At 41.3% G+C, this 21,858-nt stretch overlaps 1 protein-coding gene across 1 annotated transcript in view; it reads right to left on the bottom strand.

The window, feature by feature from the left end:
* Window positions 1-240: 240 nt before the first annotated feature.
* The window catches only part of LOC128901912 (polycomb group RING finger protein 3-like), a 34,493-nt gene continuing 12,875 nt past the window's right edge, over window positions 241-21,858 (bottom strand). Inside the window, exons 2-8 of the mRNA XM_054184056.1 lie at window positions 16,581-16,677; window positions 13,890-13,945; window positions 12,763-12,873; window positions 11,926-12,014; window positions 9,330-9,467; window positions 3,746-3,826; window positions 241-249 (exon numbers count right to left, since the gene is read on the bottom strand). Coding sequence (XP_054040031.1) covers window positions 241-249; window positions 3,746-3,826; window positions 9,330-9,467; window positions 11,926-12,014; window positions 12,763-12,873; window positions 13,890-13,945; window positions 16,581-16,677 — 581 coding nt within the window. The remainder of the gene's footprint in view (window positions 250-3,745; window positions 3,827-9,329; window positions 9,468-11,925; window positions 12,015-12,762; window positions 12,874-13,889; window positions 13,946-16,580; window positions 16,678-21,858) is intronic.

Genomic DNA, 21,858 nt, shown 5'->3' with positions numbered 1-21,858 from the left:
GAAAGGAAAGAGAAAGAGAGGTTTGAAACAGAGGGGAAACAGAATACTAACAGTACTTAAAGGTTGAGAGAATTGAGGGTTACACATGTGTATATATCAAGGTCTGAAAGAGGATAATATATAATGAATACTGAAATATTATGGTTGAACCAGAATAGAAGTAACACTGAAGTGAGATACTTATCTATGCCAGGTATTGGAGGTTACTTATATCTAATAATCAGAACTTAATCACTAAACTCATAATTTCTGTAAAAGAAAAAAAAGAAAGAGAATGGTAGAAGTCTATACGTGAATGTGACGACTGATTACGTGAACAACTCTGTGTATTTTCTCCTCTGCTATTTCTCCTTCTCCCTTCCCTCAACTGTTCAGTTGCCTATGTGCTGAGGATCCAAAGCCCAGCTGATGCTATGCAGCTGCATAACCTTGGGACACATATCTGAGAAAAACACAAAGTTTTCTTTGAAACCTGCAAGAAGATAAGAAGGGCAAAAGCAGGGCAAGGCTAGCTGAGAACTTTGGGTTAGATCAAGCCACTACTATCAACAGTGAAAGCCAGATGAAACTGCTTTGATCATTACAATCATGTGTTAACTTTTTCAGTAGTGACCAGGAATATCACTATTCCTGTACTGGGGCTACATTAGGTGACAATTATATTAAGATACCTGACAAGATATTGTAAAATGTACATGTTTAATAGAATTGGGAAAGATCTACTGTAAATGTAATCTTACTCATGATAAAAGAGAACACATTGGTTAACTAAATTATATGAGGAATGAGAAACATTTCATCATTGTCACATGTTATGAGGAGATATTAAGTAAAATTTTTTAAGAAATAAAGCTTAAGGAAATATCAGTATACCTCTTAAGACACCCTGTTGTATGGTTAATTGCATTTGAATGGATAGTTTTATTAATTGTAATAATCATAAAATAGTATAGAATCAAAATGTTTATGCTTATAATGATTATACAGCTAATGAAACATTCTGTGATTATATAAACTGAATGAAAATTGACAATACCATAAGTTTAACTTAGGTATCAACAGGACTGTTTGAACACCTAACTAGAAGCCACTGGCATGTCAGTATGACACTCTGCTTCTGAGTACACAGCTGGGGTTGGTCCCCCTGCTGTTCCTCCAACTGGGTGACTATGACCGAGTGTGTGAGGAAATAAATGAATATACCATATAAAATTATCTGCTATTAATAATAGCCTGATGAAGTTTGACAATGATACCGAACTGAGTGGGGCAGTGGATACTTCAGAAGGGAGAGCCACCCTGCAGGAAGACCCAGACAGGCTGGAAGAGTGGGCTAACAAGAACCATGTGAAGTTCAACAAGGACAAGTATAAGGTCTTGCACCTGGGAAAACATAATCCAGGAGTACAGCACAGGCTGGGATCTACCTGGCTGGGGAGCAGCTCTGTGGAAAGGGACCTGGGGGTCCTGGTGGACAACAAACTCAATATGAGTGAAAAGTGTGCTGCTGCAGCAAAGAAAGCCAACAGGATGCTGGGTTGCATCAACAAGGGCATCACCAGAAGTCATTATCCCACTCTACTCAGCGCTTGTCAGCCCACACCTGGAATACTGTGTTCATTTTTCGTCCCTGCTATACAAAAAAGATGTGGACAGGCTGGAGAGGGTCCAGAGAAGGGCCACCAAGATGATCAAAGGACTGGGAAGCCTGCCATATGAGGAAAGACTGAGAGAACTGGGTTTGTTCAGCCTTGAGAAAAGAAGGCTTAGGGGAGAGCTTATCACCATGTTCCAGTATTTAAGGGGTGGCTACAAAGAAGATGGAGACTCCCTTTTTACAAGGAATCACATGGAAAAGACAAGGGGAAATATCACTCCTGGGGAAATTCTGATTGGACACAAGAGGAAATTTTTTCACAATGAGAACAATCAGCCATTGGAATAATCTCCCCAGGGAAGTGGTGGATTCTCCAACATTGGACACTTTTAAGATTCATATGAACAGGTTGCTGGGCCATCTTGTCTAGACTGTGCTTTTGCCAAGAAAAGTTGGACCAGATGGTCCTTGAGTTCCCTTCCAACCTGTGATTCTATGATTCTGTGATTCTATGATTTATAAAAGCTGTTATTAATGAATATTGGTTATGATCTCTGTCTTCCCCAATTCAATCCCCTATCAGGGTAAATGGAATTTACAACAAAATCACTTCCTTTTGTTCATTCTAAACCTCATACCTACAAGTTTCACTTGATACCCTTCATCTCTCTCACCAAATAAACCAGTTTACAGTTGCTGCCTTTTCCATGCCACTCATTACTGTATAAATCTTCATGATACATGTATATAGTGGATTTATACAGAGGCACAGCAGTGCTCTTGATTAGCGCTCTGTTCTTTTCCTAATAATTCCTAGCATTTCATTTAGGTTTTTCTTGGACGATTACTGAGCCGATATCTTTATGTCTAACCCCAAAACCTGATTTCTGTTTGATGGCAGTCAACTCAGAGCCCACTATTTTTATATATAAAGTTCAGATACATGTTTTTCCCAGCATGCATCTCTACATTTACCCATATTGAACTTTAGGTGACATTTTATCACCTGATCATCCAGTACTGTAAAGGCCTCCTGCAACCTTTCATTACCAACATTTATGTGTCTTGAATAACTTTATTGGTGCCAGGGTCGCCTCACTATTTAACCTCTTTTCCAGGTCATTCACAAATATGTCATAACTGACTACAATCTCCTACCTTCTGTTTCCTAATCTGAAATTAATTACTTCTTCATAGAGAGAAAAAAATTGCCTACCTATTCTTCTATTTATGCATCTAAAGATAAATGGTTTTAAACTGAAAGAGGGTAGATTTAGATTGGATATCAGGAAGAAATTCTTTACTGTGAGGGTGATGAGGCACTGGAACAGGTTGCCCAGGGAAGTTGTGGATGCCCCATCCCTGGAAGTGTTCAAGGCCAGGCTGGATGGGGCTTTGAGCAGCCTGGTCTAGTGGGAGGTGTCCCTGCCCATGGCAGGGGGGTTGGAACTAGATGATCTTTAAGGTTCCTTCCAACTCAAACCATTCTGTGATTCTGTGTGATTCTGTGATCAGGCAGGACTTGCCCCTGGTGAAGCCATGCTGGCTGTCTTGAATCAATTTATGCCTACTAAATATTGCTACAAGTCTCTTGAACTGAAGTGGGGAGCAAAGTTAATTCATCCACCTCCTTTAATGAGTATATTCAGCCTCTCTCTGCCAAACTACAGAATACGAATGTATTGAATATTTGTCTCTTCTCCATTGTAACCATTTTCACAACCTACATAGAGTAATATTAGTCATATCTGACTGACACGGCTGAGAAAAACGTCCCTCTTAATGGCTTCAGCCTCTTTTACCTTATACATTTTTAATGACTATCAAATTGACATCTACCATTAACTTCCCCTTTTCCTTAGTGGCACATTTTACATTTTCCCCCATTTTTCTCTTGAATTAATAAAAATACCTATGTTTAAAGATAGTTTATTAGACATTTAAAAATATATATTAATTATTATTTATTTATATATTATATATTTAATATTTAACATGTAATATATTATATTAATATAATATATTAAACCATTTTGAAGTTATTGCAGTATAGGCCTGCATGATACATGCTTTATGAACTTTGTTCTTTAGTCAGCTAATGATTTACATGGAACATGAAAATTTTGATGAAAAGCAGTTGTGTCATACCTTAAATCTCCATCTAGTAACAACTACAAACTTGAGTGTGTGGTCCTTGCCAAGAATCTCTTCATTGCATAATATATCCAGCTGATGTAAAAAGAAGAAATAATTAATTCACTGAGACACAGAACATGGCTTTGAAACAATACACTTCAGGTAAGGCCCAATAAAAAGATCAAAGAAACAGAACTCAATTCTCATGTAAAGACAGCTTTGTCCTTTAACATGCTATGAAAATGTTTACACAGTACCCAGCAAGTAATGTTCTACTTTGAAAATACATTTTTAAAAGGCTATCCCCCACTTATACATCAGTGTTTAGGGCTTTTTTTTCAGAAACTTCGTAGTTGTTTTTTCTTTTCTATGTCAGCTTTGAAAGATCTTGATACTGGAAATAGCAAGGGTATGGACTCATATGCAAATGTGAGATCATGTGATCAGCCATCAGCTGAATTGCAATAGATGATCATGCACATGATCTTAGCCTATTTGACTGCAAGGTGACATATACTGAAAGGGTAAGTCACCATGAAAGTGACATATGCTAATCGTACTTTACCACAATCTGAGAAAGCTAAGAATGTGCATGCAGTCCACTAACTTAGCTGACAGACAATAACTCAAACCAGGATTTGTCTATAACATTCAACCAAGTGTTCACATCCTTAGGGCCTTCATCCTAAAAACATATTTTTCACTGGACATACCAATACACTGTTTCCACAAAAATGCCATGTGCCCTTAAATGGTGAGGGAGGACTCCCAAAACACAAGTACTGTTGAATGAACATTCTTACATTTCAATAAGAACCAAATAGGTTGTAAAACCAGAGATTGCTGCAGTGGAATAGTGAGTTTAAACACAAAAGCAAAAGGTGTAATTAGTAAGAAAGCAATCCAGGTTCTGAAAGGTGTTAGGAATTTTAACACAGATGCTAGATGGGCCGACCATAGGTGACATACAGCTGGATCAACTACTCACCAAAAAGGAAGACCTTTCTGGGGACATGATAATCAATGGCAGCCTTGGTTGTAGCAACCATGACATAGTGAAGTTCAAGATCCTGAAGGGAGCGAGGAAATCAAGTAGCAGAATACAGATCCTGGGAAGAAATTTGCTTTTTCAGGAAGCTAGTAAGTGGGATCCCATGAGAGGCAGCTCTGAAGGGCAAAGGAGCTCAAGAGATGACAAGACCTTAAGGACATCGTCCTCCAAGCACAAGTCCATCCCAATACTCAGAAAAATGAGTAGATGTATCAGGATACCAGCTTGGCCAAACAGGGAGCTCATGAGAAAAAGGACATATACAGGAGGTGGAAGTGAGGACAGGCTACAAAGGAGGAATACAGAAACATTGCCTGGGTATACAGAGATGGTTTGGGGAAAGCCAAAGCTCAGCTGGAGCTGAAACTGGCAAGGGACATCAAGGGCAACAAGAAGAACTTCAACTGCTACATTATTAATAAAAGAATAAGCAAGTAAAATGTGAGCCCACTGCTGCATGGGGTGGACAATTTAGTGACAGTGTCTGCAGATAAGGTTGAGGTATTCAGTGCCTTCTGTGCCTTGGTTTTCACCAGCAAGGTCTCCCAGCCTTTTTGTGCCTAGAGACAGGGTTCAAGGAGGAGATGAACTGCCAGTAGCAGAGGAGGATAGAGTCAGGGATCTATTGAGAAATCTCAACCCATACTAGTCCATGGGACCAGATGGGATGCGTCCAAGGGTTGCCACAAGAGTTTGCTGATGTCATTGTGAGGCCACACTATCATCACTGAAAGGTCACAGAGATCAGGGAAAGTACCCAATGCCTGGAGAAATGTTGTACCCATCTTCAAAAAGGGCAGAAAGGACTATTTAGGGAACTAGAGGCCAGTCAGCCTCACTTTGGTGATCCCTGGGCAAGTTATGAAGTGGGTCCTCTTGGAAGCCATTTCTGGGCACATAAAGGCAAAGGTAAATCCATGCTGGCTACTCCCAATCACCAAGGGAAAAAATCATACTTGACCAAACTGATTGCCTTCTTTAATGAAATGACTAGATCGATGGATGAGGAGAGAACAGTGGATGTTGTCAACCTTGACTTAAACAAGGCTTTCAGCACCATCTTGCACAGCATCCTTGTATCCAAATTGGGACATTATGATCTGGACGGGTGGACTACCTGATGAATGAAGACCCAGGTGGACTGTCAGGCTCAGAAGGTAGTGGTTAAATGGGTTGTACTCTACGTAGAGGCCAGTAACACGTGGAGTACTGCAGGAGTCTATCCTGGGATCTGTGCTGTTGAATGTCTTTATCAGTGACCTGGAAGAGGAGACAAAATCCACCTCATCAAGATTGTGGATGACACCAAACTAGGGGAGTGCAGCTGACACACTTGAGGACAGGGCTGCCATTTAGAGGGACCTGGACAGGGCAGAAGGATGGGCTGACAAGAATCTCATGAAATTCAACAAGAATAACAGCAAAGTCATGAGACGTTACAAGCTGGGTAGCAGCTCTGCTGAAAGGACCTGGGGTCCTGGTTGAAAGCAAGGTGAACGTGAGTCAGCGGTGTGCTCTGGCAGTGATGAAGCCTAACAGGATACTGGGGTGAATCAACAGAAGCACAGCCAATAAACTGAAGGAAGTCAACGGAACAATGTCCAAGTGGAAACCAGTAACGAGTGGTGTCCCTCGAGGGTCCATACTGGGACCAATACTATTTAATATTTGCATCGGTGACAGAGACAGTGGGATTAAGTACACCCTCAGCAAGTTTGCAGATGACACCAAGGTGAGTGGTGCAGTTGATTCCCTAGAGGAAGGGCTGCCATCCAGAGGGACAAGCTTGAGGAGTAGGCCTCTGTGAACCTCAAGAAGTTCAACAAGGCTAAGTGCAGGGGCCTGCGCTTCGGTTGGGGCAATCCCCAGTATCAATATAGACTGGGAGATGAATGGATTGAGAGCAGCCCTGCAGAGAAGGACTTGGGGGTACTGGTGGATGAAAAGCTGGACATGAGCCAACAATGTGCGCTTGCAGCCCAGAAAGCCAATTGTATCCTGGGCTGCATCAGAAGATATATGGTCAGCAGGTCGAGGGAGGTGATTCTTCCCCTCTACTCTGCTCTGGTGAGACCCCACCTGGAGTACTACATCCAGCTCTGGGGTCCTCAGTACAAGAAAGACATGAACCTGTTGGAGCGGGTCCAGAGGAGGGCCACAAAGATGATCAGAGGGCTGGAGCACCTCTCCTATGAAGAAAGGCGAAGAGAGTTGGGGTTCTTCAGCCTGGAGAAGAGAAGGCTCCAGGGAGACCTTATTGTGGCCTTTCAATATGTAACAGGGGCTTTTAAGAAAGATGGAAAAAGACATTTTGCCAGGGCCTGTAGTGATAGGACAAGGGGCAACAGATTTAAACTGAAAGAGTGTAGGTTTAGACTGGACATAAGGAAGAAATTCTTTATGATGAGGGTGGTGAGACACTGGAACAGGTTGCCCAGAGAAGTTGTGGATTCCCCATCCCTGGAAATGTTCAAGGTCAGGTTGGATGGGGCTTTGAGCAACCTGGTCTAGTGAAAGATGTCTAATGAAAGCTGACCGGCAGAAAAGGACCTGGGGGTATTGGTTGACAGCCAGCTGAATATGAGCCAGCAGTGTGCCCAGGTGGCCAAGAAGGCCAACAGCATCCTGGCCTGTATCAGGAATATTGTGGTGAGCAGGACTAGGGAAGTGATCGTCCCCCTGTACTCAGCACTGATAAGGCTGCACCTCGAATACCATGTTCAGTTTTAGGCCCCTCACCACAGAAAAGACATCGAGGTTCTGGAGCATGTCCAGAGAAGGGCAACGAAGCTGGTGAGGGGTCTAGAGCACAGATCTTATGAGGAGTGGCTGAGGGAACTAGGGTTGTTTAGTCTGGAGAAAAGGAGGCTGAGGGGAGACCTCATCGCTCTCTACAACTACCTGAAAGGAGGTTGTAGAGAGGTAGGGGTTGGTCTGTTCTCTGAAGTAACAAGTGATAGGACAAGATGAAATGGCCTCAAGTTGCACCAGGGGAGGTTTAGGATGGTTATTAGGAGAAATTCCTTCACAGAAAGGGTTAGCAAACATTGGAACAGGCTGCCCAGGGAAGTGGTTGAAGCACTATCCCTGAAGGTATTTAAAAGATGTGTAGACATGGTGCTTAGTGACAAGGTTTAGTGGTGGTTTTATCTGTGTTAGGTTAATGGTTGGACTTGATGATCTTAAAGGTCCCTTCCAACCTAGACAATTCCATGCTTCTATGTCCCTGCTCATGGCAGGGGGGTTGGACTAGATGATCTTTGAAGGTCCCTTCCAACCTTCCATTTTATGATTCTAAGTGATTATTCCCCTTTAACTCATCATTCATTAGACCACATCTGTAATGCTGCATCCAGTTTTGGCCCCTCCGGTACAAGAAAAATGTTGATAAACTTGAGCAAGTTCAGCGGAGGGTCACCAAGGTGGTCAGGGTGCTTGAACACAGGCCCTATAAGGAGAGGTTGAGGGAACTGGGCCTGTTTATCTTGGAGAAGAGAAGACTTAAAGGGGACCTAGTTACAGCCTTCCAATAGCTAAGAGAAGCCTATAGAGAAGATAGAGCTAGGCTCTTTACCGATATGCATGGTAGGAGAATGAGGGACAATGGTCATCAATGGAAACAGGAAGTTCTGACTGACTATAAGGAGCAAAAAAAATATCAACAAGAATAATTAAGCACCAGAACAAGTTTCACAAATAGGTCATGGCATCACCATCCTTGGAAGTTTTCAAGATTGAGAGATGGCAGTTTGAGAGTCAGACTGGATGGAGGTGGACTGTGACTAATACAAACAAAGAGGAAACAGAGGCTGCATTTTCACATGCCTGCTGCCATTATCTGTTCTAGTTTTAGAATCTGAAATGACAGAACTTGCAGAGTATATAAAAGCCTCTTTCTCCCCTTACCCTACACCATGATTTCTTCCCACAAACAGTCCAATTATGTACTCCCTGCAGAGACGGTGGCACCAGCTGATACTACACAAGGATGAGTTTCACTCAGAGTAGAGAAACAGAAGAAAGTATATGTGCTTTTATCCATTTACTCAGTCTTTCAGTAGTGTTCAAGTGTTATAATCCATTCTCTGCACTGAGTGAAAAATCTCTGCTAGGGCAGCGTATCCCTTCATTTAAGGCCACCAAAAAAAGCATCTTGCAGGACTCAGTTTTAACACAGGTGGAAAACACATAACCAAGCCTCTTGGTATGTTTTAAAACTAGTCATGTAACAACACACTGAGCTGCACTGCCAACTTTTTATAAAGCCAGGAACCAGTAAGAGCTACATTGTATTGGAGGGGCAGAAAAAAAAGGGAAGATGATCAGCATCTTTAAATTAAAAGGAGGGGGGAGGTAAATTTGGAGGAAAACCTATTTGTCTGCATTCAGCTCCTCAACTTAAATAGCCATTTTCTGTTTCTTTATATTAGCAAATAGTGTGTGCTTCAGGTTTTTTTTAAATCTGATTGGAAGGAAAGACACTGTTATGAAAATAATCCATAAGATTTTCATTTGCAAAATCATGTTAAAACATTAAAACATTACCTCATTAAAAGAAGAAAGGTTAAGTTTTTTAGCAATGAACTTCTTTAGATGCAAGACTGTTGCTTGTGCTGAGCAGCGGATCCATTTTCGTTTCAATCCACGTAATTTGCTGCTATTGCATTCCAAGCAGATGCTTACCTTCAGGAAAAAGCAAACACAGTCCCTGTAATGCAGCATTTATGAGTCCAACAAAAAGGTGAAAATGTAGAATACCAGTATTTTTTTAAAGAAAAACGCATGCAGTGTCATTAAAAAAAAAGGTTGTCTTGTATTTTGTCAGCTTACTGTTAAGCACCATTCAACTCAAAAGGGATCTGGACAAAAATTCAAAGCAAAACTTTAGGGCTGTCTTGTTCCAGAGCTTTTTTTCCTAACTGCAGAGGTTACAACTAGTTCAGAAGAAGCCTAGGTCAAGGCCAAAGCGAGATATCTAATATGAAAACCTGTCAGGACCCTGAGCTCATTGCCCTTCCCGCTGTGGGTTTGGTTGCCTGAGCTCAGGGCCAATTTTGATAAGCAGCTGTATGACCATGAAATTATTGTGAAGAAAGAGCTGTTTGAGAAAAAGCTTGAAGAATTTTCAGTGTGAGCTCACTCTGCTCCACTTAGCAGCATCATTTAAGCTGAAGCTCCCTCCCTTGGTTGGTTGCCCTGCATGAGCTATGTTGCAACCATGCCCATGCCTGGCCTAGACTCTGACTGACAGATTAGACTTCCTGGCTTGACCTTGGACCTGTCTCATCACTATGGACTTGGTTTGGTGATCACTGGACTGTGTATGATCTTGATTACTGTCATCTCTGGACCTGACTTCAACTTGCTGATTTTACTTTCTGGCTTAACCTTGGACCTGCCTCATCACTAAAGATTTACCTGGTGATCACTGGACTGTGGCTGAATCTGGTCACTATCACCAGAGCTGCTGTGCTCTCCTTATTCAGTTATTGTGGAACTGCACCCCTTGATGGTGAGGTCAGTGCCCTGTCTGCCTTGCTGTCACTCTTGGCTCCTGGCTTGCCTGCCCCTATGGAGCAGCAGCCTGCCCCTGCTCCCTCACAAAACCATTACCACTTCTTAATTACTGTTTCTAATCTAACCTCTGAATCCGGTGACATGGTTTAATATTTAAGGCATGTTTTAAAATAATATTCTGAATTTTAAAATTTACTGATATAGATGATGCAACAAATTTTTGAAGTTCAAAAGATTATATGGGAAAAAATGGCCTTTTGATCTCTGTGCTTCAATTCCCTCTTCTTTTCTCAATTATCTATTTTCTTTATTTAGTCTAAGCTTGTCCCGGGTTGAGGTAAAACAGAACCAACTTTCTGTTCAGTAATTTTAGTTCTTAGCTAGGCCTCTTCTAACTCTCTGAAATTAACAGCATGTTGTGTCTAAAGCGGTTCATTCAGAGTGATAAGACAGTTTGTGCCAAGGAATGGTACGCAGAGAGGCTCTTGCTTAGACTTATTGCTATAACAACCAAGGTCAGCTAATTTCGTTATTTGCCCCACTGGAGGGTCGGAAGCGGAAAAGCATAGAGGGGTCCCACCTGCAGGGAGGAGCGGACAGGACAGGCGACCCAAAACTGACCAACAGGGATATTCCATCCCATCTGCCCCATGCTCAGTATAAAAGCTGAGGGATCAAAGGGTCAGCTCTCTCTTCCTTCAGTGGCTGATATCTGAGGAGGACCCTGCCTGTTCATCTGCCTTTGATCCCGATCTGTGTGTTCCTGACTCCAACTCTGGAACCCGGTTCCCACCTATCGCTGAGTCCAGCCTGGGACTTCCCCAGTGCCTGCTGGTGACATCATCCTGGGAGTTTAATATGGTTTTGTATATACTGTATCTATTTCATTATTTTCCTTTTTATTTTATTATTAATATTTCATTAAAGTAGTTTAGTTTCTTTTAAACTCGTAAATCTCTTTATTTCTCCTCCTCCTCTCTGTGTGCAAGATGTTGGGGGAGAGCATCTGTCGCCAGCCATTGGCCAATTTGGCCAAAACCACGACAAAGTTCTTTAGGACAAGTTTTATTCTGTGCACTTAAATGATCTGTTACAAAGCACAATCCATCTGAATACTACCATTGCACTATCATTAAAAGGAAAATTAATCCAAATTTAATTTACTTTGGACACAGTTAGCAGGGAAACATGAAGGCAGTGACCTGTGTATTCCAATAGCAAGTTTCATACTCAAAAAGGTTTTGTGTTTAAAACTTGACGCTAAATACTAAGTAAAAAAAGACTTTTCATTCTAATTATTGAAACATATTTAGTCCTCATGCACCAGAGTGGCATGAGAGTAGACTCTCAGATAAAGGGCCCAAATGACTTGAAATCTAGTTGAGATGAAAGCCAACATTCAGGAAACTCAGGAATAGTTATAACTATCAAACCTTAATGAAATTCTCAAAACCAAATTTCTCCACAGCTACCTAAATAAAAAAGATGAAGCTCAAGTTTACACAAAAGCATGGGAGAACACTGTCAGAGGGAAAAAAGTTTATCAAATAAAAATAATAATTTAAAGATAAAGTGGAAATACAAAATAAAACTAAGAAATGCCCTATATCAAAAGTAAGCCCACCTGTTCATCACTTCGATGATAGTCATTATCTTCTTCCTGTTTTTCTTCAGAAGTTTCTTTGTATGCATTTTCATCTGGTTTAGTTTCACCTTTCAGAAGAAATAAGAGCATTACAATAATTAAATTAGACATATCAGATGACAGGTAATGCTGAAACAAAGTCAAGACTATAAGAGCAAATGTGGTTTTTTTTGTTTGGGTTTGTATTTTTTAAGTAATTAAGCTTGTCAGAGTATGATCAGCTTCTCTTCTAACCAGGAAAAAAGTTGGAAAGCAGCTTTATTCTTGGTAGCAGAAAATCAGTTCAAGACACCTTGCTACAAATTTGCCAGGGCTCATTCACTATTCTGTAAAACTGATATGCTCTCCTGACAGTCACAAATTTGAAAATTATTTTGCTCTTGGATAAATACACACACACATACATTTTAAGTGTAACCACTACAGCATTTCTATCACAAGATTACACTTAACATCAGTAGTTTCTGCAGTTAAAGAAAGTCAGCACTGGGATAAAAATTAACTTTTTCTTATCACAGAGTTCCCACATAGATACTACTGAAGATCTTAACCAGGAACACATTACAGCCAGCAAAAAGAACACATTCTATAACAAGTGTGATGCAAAATAATACTGCACTTAGACGGTGATTTCAAAGTGGTGAGTTCTTGTATATAGTCCAATATATAAGCACAAGCAAGCCTTGTACAATATTATACAACAATTATGAGTGCTAATAAATATTAGCTAGACACCTACATCTGACAGATCCTTTCAGCAACTTAATGGCAGCCTGTGCCCCCACCCCAAGACAGAATAAACATAAGACCATTTACCATTGCGATGTGAATCTAAATGTTGCTTTGCAGACCATGTCTCCCCTTTGATGTCCCCTGGTATTTCCATACCCAGTTTGTGATAGAATTCCCTCTGCTTTTTCATTTCCGCTGTTTAAAATTGTAAATATTAGTTATGTAATAAAGTTCCAACAAAATATTTATCAAGGTATTCCAAAATCCTCCTCTGTTCTGTAAAAGAAGCTTGTCAGGCAGGAAGTGGTATTAGCACTTTTTGCTACTTCTCTACTCTTGTTGCCATAATCGAGTTACCCCAGATCTTATTCTCAAGAAGCAGAATACTACCAAGTCATCTGCAGAGCTATTATTACACTATTCTGTTATTACATATAAAATAAATTTTAAATACTATGCCATACTTTGTGGTTTTTCCCCCTTCAATATTTCTGTCAATATATTGGTTTTGAATTTTTATCTGTACTTCTGATTTTCAATATCCTAGAAATAATTTTAAAATAATCTCTTTACCTAAACTTGCTTATAAATGTCCAATAATGTTCTCACTTGACAGCTTAATTGGATTGAAATATTATACTTAAATAAAAGTAGCAACACACCACTGAAAAATAATACTGAACAATTACTATAAAGCATTCCTTTAGTTCAACAGATTCATTATCAAAGTAGATTATAAGAACATAAATACAAAGGTACCTGCCAGCAAAGGATTTAAGTACATCTTAGGAGAAGAAAAATTCACTGAAGCTAAAAGTTATGCTACATTAGTATTCTACCTCTGAGAACTCTTCAAAGCTGTCAAAAAGACATGAATATGTACACAGTTTATTGAAGAAGAATGTATGCAAATTATAGAATGCCAGCATGAAAAAGTTGTAGTGCTATTTAGGTTTACATAATGTTACTTTTCCCTGAAACGACACCAGCATTTTAATTTCTAAAGTTTTTTCAGTAACACTGCTAGTACAATCTAAAATTTAAAAAAGCACTGAAGTATAGAGGAAAAGTAGTACTAGAACCGAAACAAGTGAAAATGTAATTTTTCATCCCCCCCATGAACATTTTCCTCACTTCCTCCTTTTGTTAATGTAAAGGAACTATGTGTAAATCGAACATTCAGTAAAAATAGGTTATACTAGAAAACTTACCTTCTTGGAGGCCTGGCACAAGTTTGTAAACAATATCTTGCATTGTTCTATCATGACTAGCAGGAAAAAAAAAGAAAAATTGAAGGTTTAAGTTAGCCATCTTGATTCAAAACATTTCTCTTAAAGACATTCAGTATTAAATTGACTCTGCAAACCTCTAAAGTCTTATAAGAAATGAAAATATTTATCTTGGATAACTGAAATATCAAACATGATATTACAGTAACAAGAAAGGAATGCAGATAAGGTTCAGGCTAAGACAAGAACTGACAAAAGTTAAACTGACAAAAGTTTAACAGAAATGCTAGGAAGGATGGTCTTTATGATGCAAAGGATGGCATTCTGTGAGAGATGCCATATAACTGCATGTGTATCAGTAACATAACTCTCAAAATTCCTTGACAATTTTGACAAAAGCATTTTTTTATTTTCTGTTTCTAGACACTAGACACTTTTCTGTTTCTAGAAACTAGACTGTTTCTTACCCCTTTTAATTAATCTCTTGTGTTGCTAGGTTGTTTATCTATCCATAATGGGCTTTTTAAAAAACATGAGGAAAAAAGCCTATAGGGGAAAAAAAGAAGAGAACAAAGAAGAGAATAAAGGAAAGAAAAATTGTGTTTGCTCTTATAATCCAGCATTTTACCCAAGAGCAACATCATGTAGCTCAGAATCCCATCTAGCTAAAACGGGTGGAGCAAAAAAGACTGATCCAGCACAGAAGGAAGGAAATGGTGGGGAAGCAGGACTAGTTAAGATTCTAATCACTGATGTTTTCAACCAAAGTTTAACTACAAGCTGCCATTTCCTGGATTACTCTAAAACAAGTCATTGCCTGAAAGGACCAGAACATTACCCTGTCTTCCAAGCTATAAATAAAATCCAATACAAACTAAAATGTCAGCCTCAGCTGCTACCAGGGTATTAACTCCAGAAGAGTTTACAATACCAAATTCCAACTTTGACTCTCAGGTTAGGGTTTTTAAATGTCATTTAGATATTGCAGGAACATCTCCAAAAACATTTCCATCTAAATGAATTATTTTAGCCACCATCATGAGAGCAGAGAATTTAACAGCATTCTTAAAGATGAAACATGAGATGTGTTTGTTTTACCTATTTCCCAGATGGATGGGGATGAGTTAGATCACAGATTCTTGTAACTAAGGCATAATACAACGTTCCTCCCTATTAATTCTCTATTGAAGAAACCACAGACTTGCAAAAGCAGGTTGGACAAAGGTTATCTGTTTTGATCTTTAAGGGGCAGTATTTTGTAACTAGCTCAGAAAAATACTTCTCTAGGAGGGCATCTTCATTTTTCAAAGCAGTAGAGCAAAAAACCTAGACTGAAGAAGTGGATCACTTTTTAAAAAGACAGTACTGTGCACTCAGCGTCCACAAACAACTGTGAAATCCACTTCTAACTACTCAGTCCGAGGCTATGCTCCCAGGCCTCTCAGCATTGAAAACAAGCTTCTGAACCAATACACATGTATTCCTGTAGCTTTACAAAGGACAACCATGTTGTCTTAAGTGACATTTGTTTCTTCTTGCCTTCTGGCATGGATTTGTCATTACTGTTTTGTCATATTTCAAAATACACTCTAGTACAGTCTCTACATCATTCTTGGAAGGTAGAAGAAAAACCTTATTTCTGACTCCTGAAGGGGACTCAGTTTTGAGCAATTCAGAAAGTTTTTATAGGATGTGCGCAATTCTCAGTGAAAATGGAGAATCATATTCATTTTCTATAGCCACATCTTCAAAAGCTGCACTAGAACTGAGACGTGCACATTTGAAGCAGTGCCACAAATGAAAAAAACTTTGCATGGAGGTAGACAAGAGTTCACACAACATGCAGCAGCTATTGTGACCACACTGTCTCAATACATTTCTATCAATGAAAGTTTCTTTGGTACAAATCTCTAGTGCAGATTTGGCCAAGTCAGGTGTTATAAACATTTGACTGATACCTTTGAAATTTTTAAAATGAGAGGAAACTGTTAAAGAAAAAGAAAGGTAATGTACAAAGAAACAGAAAAATACACTGAAAAAGAAGGAAATTATGATACTACACCCCATTCATTTTAGGTCACACAATAAGGGAGCTCTGTATGGGAATGGAAAGAAACAGGCACAAATCTATCAGAGACTGTTCCATTCAAGATGTTGAAGCCACTACTCTAACTTTTCTGCTAGCAGCTTTTTCATCTGCACCTATGAACTAAACAGTTCTTTGAAAGACTAAATCAACAATAATGCTGTGTATTTGCAAAGTCTTTGAACACACCCTCTCAGTCACTGAAAACCACTGTCATTGTTCTGAAGATTTAATAAAAATGTAATTCATGTAGATGTTCCATATGTGCAACCTCTATGATCCAGGCATGCAAAACAGGAAGTGACTAAATCTCATTAAACTTGACTCAGGAATTAAACAATAAAGTCTATTGTGTTTGTCTGATTCAAGAGAAAAGGATTTGCATCAAAAGAATTGCAAATTCACAGCAGAATTCAATATCTTTTATATAGATCTTCTATCTTCTAATCAAGATTCTTTATATATATTTAAAATATTGATAAGCAAATAAAAAAAATGTAGAGAGAAATTGTGCTGTATTTGAGAGGTTTGTACAGTCCAGAGAGTAAGTAGTTGTGCTTTTCCCTTCATACTGCACACTTACTTACCCAATATACTGTAATGGATGGCTTTGGTGTATAACAATCCGACATGTTGGACAGGTGTTGTTTTCCTCCAAATACTTCACCAAGCAGCTTCTACAGACTAATAACAAGAACATTAATAATTAAAAAGAAATAAAACGAGATGTAGTTTGAAGAAACTTGTGAATTTGCCAGGGGTATCTGAGTGGGTTTCTGACACCCTTGGGCTATGCCTGTGGAGGGACTGGCCGACAGGAGACAGGTCTTGCAAGAGGGGCGGGCAAGAGTTGGATGGTGCTGGCGGTCCCCATGGCCAGTTCAAACCCCGGGAAGCCGCATATAACAGGCCCCTAGAGAGCGCTAGCAACCAAGAGTGTGGCATCAGTTGGGAGTGGTGTTGGCAGTTTTCATGAAACTCTTGTCAGTTGTTGGGCTGCTCCCTGCTCTGGACACCTTCAGGCTTAGGTTGCAGCCCTGATGGTCACCCCAAATAACATGTGGCTGTGCAAGCCTACCCAGAAGCTCAAGGTCTCCAGGGAATTAGAATTAGAAGGATGATATCTTTCAAAAGAATTACCATTCTATAAGTAAGTGGGACTTTTTTTTTCTGAGAACTACAAGGAGACTGTGACCTGCTAAAAGAAAAAGGTGTCCACCTGCTGCCACTGCAAGGTTGAGGCTGAAACCCAAACAGAAGCACTACAGCCTACTTATGCTGATGTCTCCACCCAAACAGACCTCCCAAGGACTGAAATAGCTGTCCAGACCTCAGGTTGCATGGAGCTGCAGCACCTGGAAGTCCCCCTAACACCTGAAGGCAGTGATGGATGTCATAGCTGCAAGTGTGCCCAGCTAGAAGAACTCCTCAAACGAGTAGCTATATTACAAGAGGAGCTCAACAGGCAGCGCGGTATCCAGGAATGTGAGTGGGAGATCAATATATAGTATTGTGCACTGTCCCAGGCTGAGCAACAGTCCGGCCTTAAGGCTGTGCAAGGGGAAGGTAAACCTGCTGTGCAAGGGGAAGGTAAGCCTGAATTCAACCTCAAGCTGACTGATATAAGAAACTCACAAGATGAATAAGACTGGACCCTTGTCTTTGCTCAGGGCAGAAGGAAGAACCTTCCCCTAAATTGCCCCTGCATAACAGAGACAACACTCTGGGGTTGGAGAACGAAGAGCACATGAGTAACAGACAAGATCCAGGAAGAGCTGACCATGCAAAGTTGATCCAACTATCCACCTGCATTAGAACCAGTGCCACCAGAAAAGCATGGAAAGTATTAGTAATTGGAGACTCCTTACTGAGAGGCTCCGAAGCACCCATTTGCTGTCCAGACAATTTCTCTAGAGAAATTTGCTGCCTACCAGGAGCTCACATTTGCAATGTCATTGAGAGACTGCCGAGCCTGGTGAATCCTACAGATTATCATCTGCTCCTACTATTCCACGTAGGGTCCAATGACACTGTGACAAGGCAACTTAGAACCATCAAAAGAGACTATCTGTCCCTCAGAGCAATGTTAAAAGGATGCACAGGTGGTGTTCTCTAGCCTACCTCTATCCTCCTACCTCTAGTAAAGAACAGGTTGACAGCTTACGAGTTAAAATTTCCTTTGTTGGCCAATCCAACTAAGGAAACCTCGCGGTTGGTGTTTACTAAAGGATGCCTAACCAAGGGGAGCCTGTTGACAAAGCGTTCTTACTTCAACTACAAAAAGCATCACACTCGCAGGCTCTGATCCTGTTGGGGGACTACAATCACCCTGACATCTGCTGGAAAAGCAGCACAGCAAGCTGTAAGCAGTCCAGGAGACCCTTGGTGTGCATCAAGGATAATTTCTCAGTCCAGGTGATGGAAAGACCAACCAGAGGAGAAGGGTTACTGGACCTCTTGCTCACCAACACAGATGAATTAATTAGAGAGGTCAAGATTGGTGGCAGCCTGGGCTGCAGTGATCATGCCCTGAGTGGGATTCAGAGTCTTGAGGGCTATGGGCCAGGTGAAGAGTAAAGTCAGGATCCTGAATTTTAGGAAAGCAAACTTCCAGCTCTTCAAGGAATTAATCAATAGGACCCCCTGGGAAGATGCCCTCAGGGAAAAAGGATCCAAACAGAGCTGGCAGACCTTTAAGGACACTTTCCACACAGCACAAGAGCTCTTGATCCCCAGGCGTAAGAGAAATCAGGAAAAGAAGGCAAGAGACCAGCATGGCTGAGTTGAGACCTGCTGGTCAAACTAAAGGGCAAGAAGGAAATGCACAGGCAGTGGAAGCAGGGACAGGCATCCTGGGAAGACTATAGGGACGCTGCCCAGCTGTGTAGGGATGGGGGCAGGAAGGCCAAGGTGCAGCTGGAGCTGAATTTGGCAAGGGGTGCAAAGAATAATAAGAAGGACTTTTACAGGTAAGTTGGCCAGAAAAGGAATATTAAAGAAAATGTACCCACCCTGATAAATAAGACATGAGAACTGGTGACAACGAACATGGAGAAGGCTGAGGTACTCAACAATTTTTTTGCTTCGGTTTTCAGTGGTAATTTCTCTTCCCACATCTATCAAGCCCTTGAACCTGAAGGCAAGGACTGGGGGAATGAAGTCCCTCCCTTTATAGGAGAAGATCAGGTTTGAGACCACCTGAGGAACCCGAACATACACAAGTCCATGGGACCTGATGAGATGCACCACAGGGTCCTGAGGGATTTGGCTGATGTAGTTGACAAGCCACTCTCCATCGTATTTGAAAACTCATGGCAATCAGGCAAAGTCCCCAGTGACTGGAGAAAGTGCCTGACTAATCTAATGGCCTTCTACAATAGAGTGACTGCATCAGTGGATAAGAGAAGAGCTACGAACATCATCTACCTGGACTTCTGTAAGACCTTTGATATGGTCTCCCACGACATTCTTGCGTCTAAACTGGAGAGATATGTGTTTGATGGATGGACTGTAAGATGGATAAGGAACTGGCTGGATGGCTGTGTCCAAAGTGTTTCAGTCAATGGTTCAATGTGCAAGTGGAAACCAGTAACAAGTGGTGTCCCTCGAGGGTCCATACTGGGACCAATACTATTTAATATCCATCAATGACATAGATATTGGGATTGAATACACCCTCAGCAAGTTTGCAGATGACACCAAGGTGAGTGGTGCAGTTGATTCCCTAGAGGAAGGGCTGCCATCCAGAGGGACCTTGACAGGTTTGAGTAGGCCTCTGCGAACCTTAAGAAGTTCAACAAGGCCAAGTGCAGGGTCCTGCGCCTGGGTTGGGGCAATCCCCAGTATCAATATAGACTGGGAGATGAATGGATTGAGAGCAGCCCTGCAGAGAAGGACTTGGGGGTACTGGTGGATGAAAAGCTGAACATGAGCCAACAATGTGCGCTTGCAGCCCAGAAAGCCAATCGTATCCTGGGCTACACGAAAAGAAGCGTGGCCATCAGGTAGAGGAAGGTCATTCTGCCTCTGTACTCTGCTCTGGTGAGACCCCACCGGGAGTATTGTGTCCATCTCTGGGGTCCTCAGTACAAGAAAGACATGAACCTGTTGGAGCGGGTCTAGAGTACGGCCATGAAGGTGATCAGAGGGCTGGAGCACCTCTCCTATGAGGACAGGCTGAGGGAGTTGGGGTTGTTCAGCCTGGAGAAGAGAAGGCTCCAGGGAGACCTTATTGTGGCCTTTCAATATATAACATGAGCTTATAAGAAAGATAGAAAAAGACTTTTTGCCAGGGCCTGTAGTGATAGGACAAGGGGCAACAGATTTAAACTGAAAGAGTGTAGGTTTAGACTGGACATAAGGAAGAAATTCTTTACGATGAGGGTCTGGAATTTGGATAATGAGGTGAAGTCTCTGTGCTCAAAGAGCAATTAAGACTGGCTTTGCTATCTCTTGTGCAACCCAGGGGAGTGAAGGCTTGTCCGGCTATCGCAGGATACATAAATGACGGGGTAGTCTTGGGGAGCCAGGACAGCCCTGCTTTTCGTCAGCAGAGACAGTAAAATCAAGATAACAGAGACTTTGTGTAGCTCTTTGTTTCCTTGAGAGGCTGCCATGCCTGATAATTGACCTTTGCCTCATTACCTGTGAAATGCATATTAAAGTTGACACCCCTGTATATGCTAATGAAGATTTTAGAGATCATGCTAAACATATATGACTATAGCACTCGTCTCTCCACCCAAATCATACTATGCGTCACCTAGGGGAGGGAAACCTCGTAATTTTGGGGATAAAAGGATGGAGAAAATGACTGTTAAATTGGGAGAGAAGAAACTTGATACCTGACGGACCAGTCGACAGGCTGTGTTCTCTTCCTCCACCCCAGGCAGGGACGCCTTTCTGGGTAAGCGCTGCGCCTTTCACCCTCTGGGGAATGTTACCCCGGGTTGTTGTACTATTGTTATTTTTGCTAGCAATATTAACCTTAAGTAATTAGCGCTATTGTAGTCAGTGAATTTATCAACGGCAATCTCGAATCTGCAACTGTTGCTCTCAATAAAATAACTAATTTCGATTATTTGTGAATCTGATTCAGTGAAAGTCCTTTGGTGGGACTCTGATAGTAAATCAGTGAAAGTCCTGGGACTCTGACAGACAAATATCGAAACTACAGTCCTTTTAACGCGACAGAGGGTAATGATATACTGCAACAGGTTGCCCAGGGAAGCTGTGGATGCCCCATCTCTGGAAGTGTTCAAAGTCAGGTTGGGTTGGTCTTTGAGCAACCTGATCTAGTGAAAGATGTCCCTGTCCATGTCAGGAGGGTTGGACTAGATGATCTTTGATGGTCACTTCCAACCCATACCATTTTATGATTCTATGATTCTATACTGGGGCCAATACCATTTAACATCTTCCTTAATGACTTGAACAATGGGACAGAGTGCACCCTCAGCAAGTTTCCAGATGATACAAAACTGGAAGGAGTGGTTGATACACTTGATGGTTTTGCTGTTACTTAGAAGGACTTTGTCAGACCAAAGAAATGGGCTGACAGGAACCTCATGAAGTTAAGCAAAGGAAAATGCCAAGTCCTGCACCTGGGGAGGAATAACCCCAGACACCAGTACAGGCTGGAGGCTGACTGACTGGAAAGTAGCTTTGCAGAAAAAGACCTGTGAGTCTTGTTGGACATCAAGTTGTACAGGAGCCAGCAATGCACCCTTGCAGCAAACAAGGCAAATAGTATCCTGAGCTGAATTAGGAAAAGTGTTGCCAGCAGGTTGAGGGACATTTTTAATGCCCTCTGCTCAACACTGCTGAGAGACCACACCTGAAGTCCTGTGTCCCCAGCACAAGAAG

This window comes from Rissa tridactyla, chromosome W (genome assembly GCF_028500815.1).
Source record: "Rissa tridactyla isolate bRisTri1 chromosome W, bRisTri1.patW.cur.20221130, whole genome shotgun sequence".
Classification (NCBI taxonomy): Eukaryota; Metazoa; Chordata; class Aves; order Charadriiformes; family Laridae; genus Rissa; species Rissa tridactyla.
Note: the sequence above shows the minus strand (reverse complement) of the source record. Positions and strands in the feature narration are given on the sequence as shown.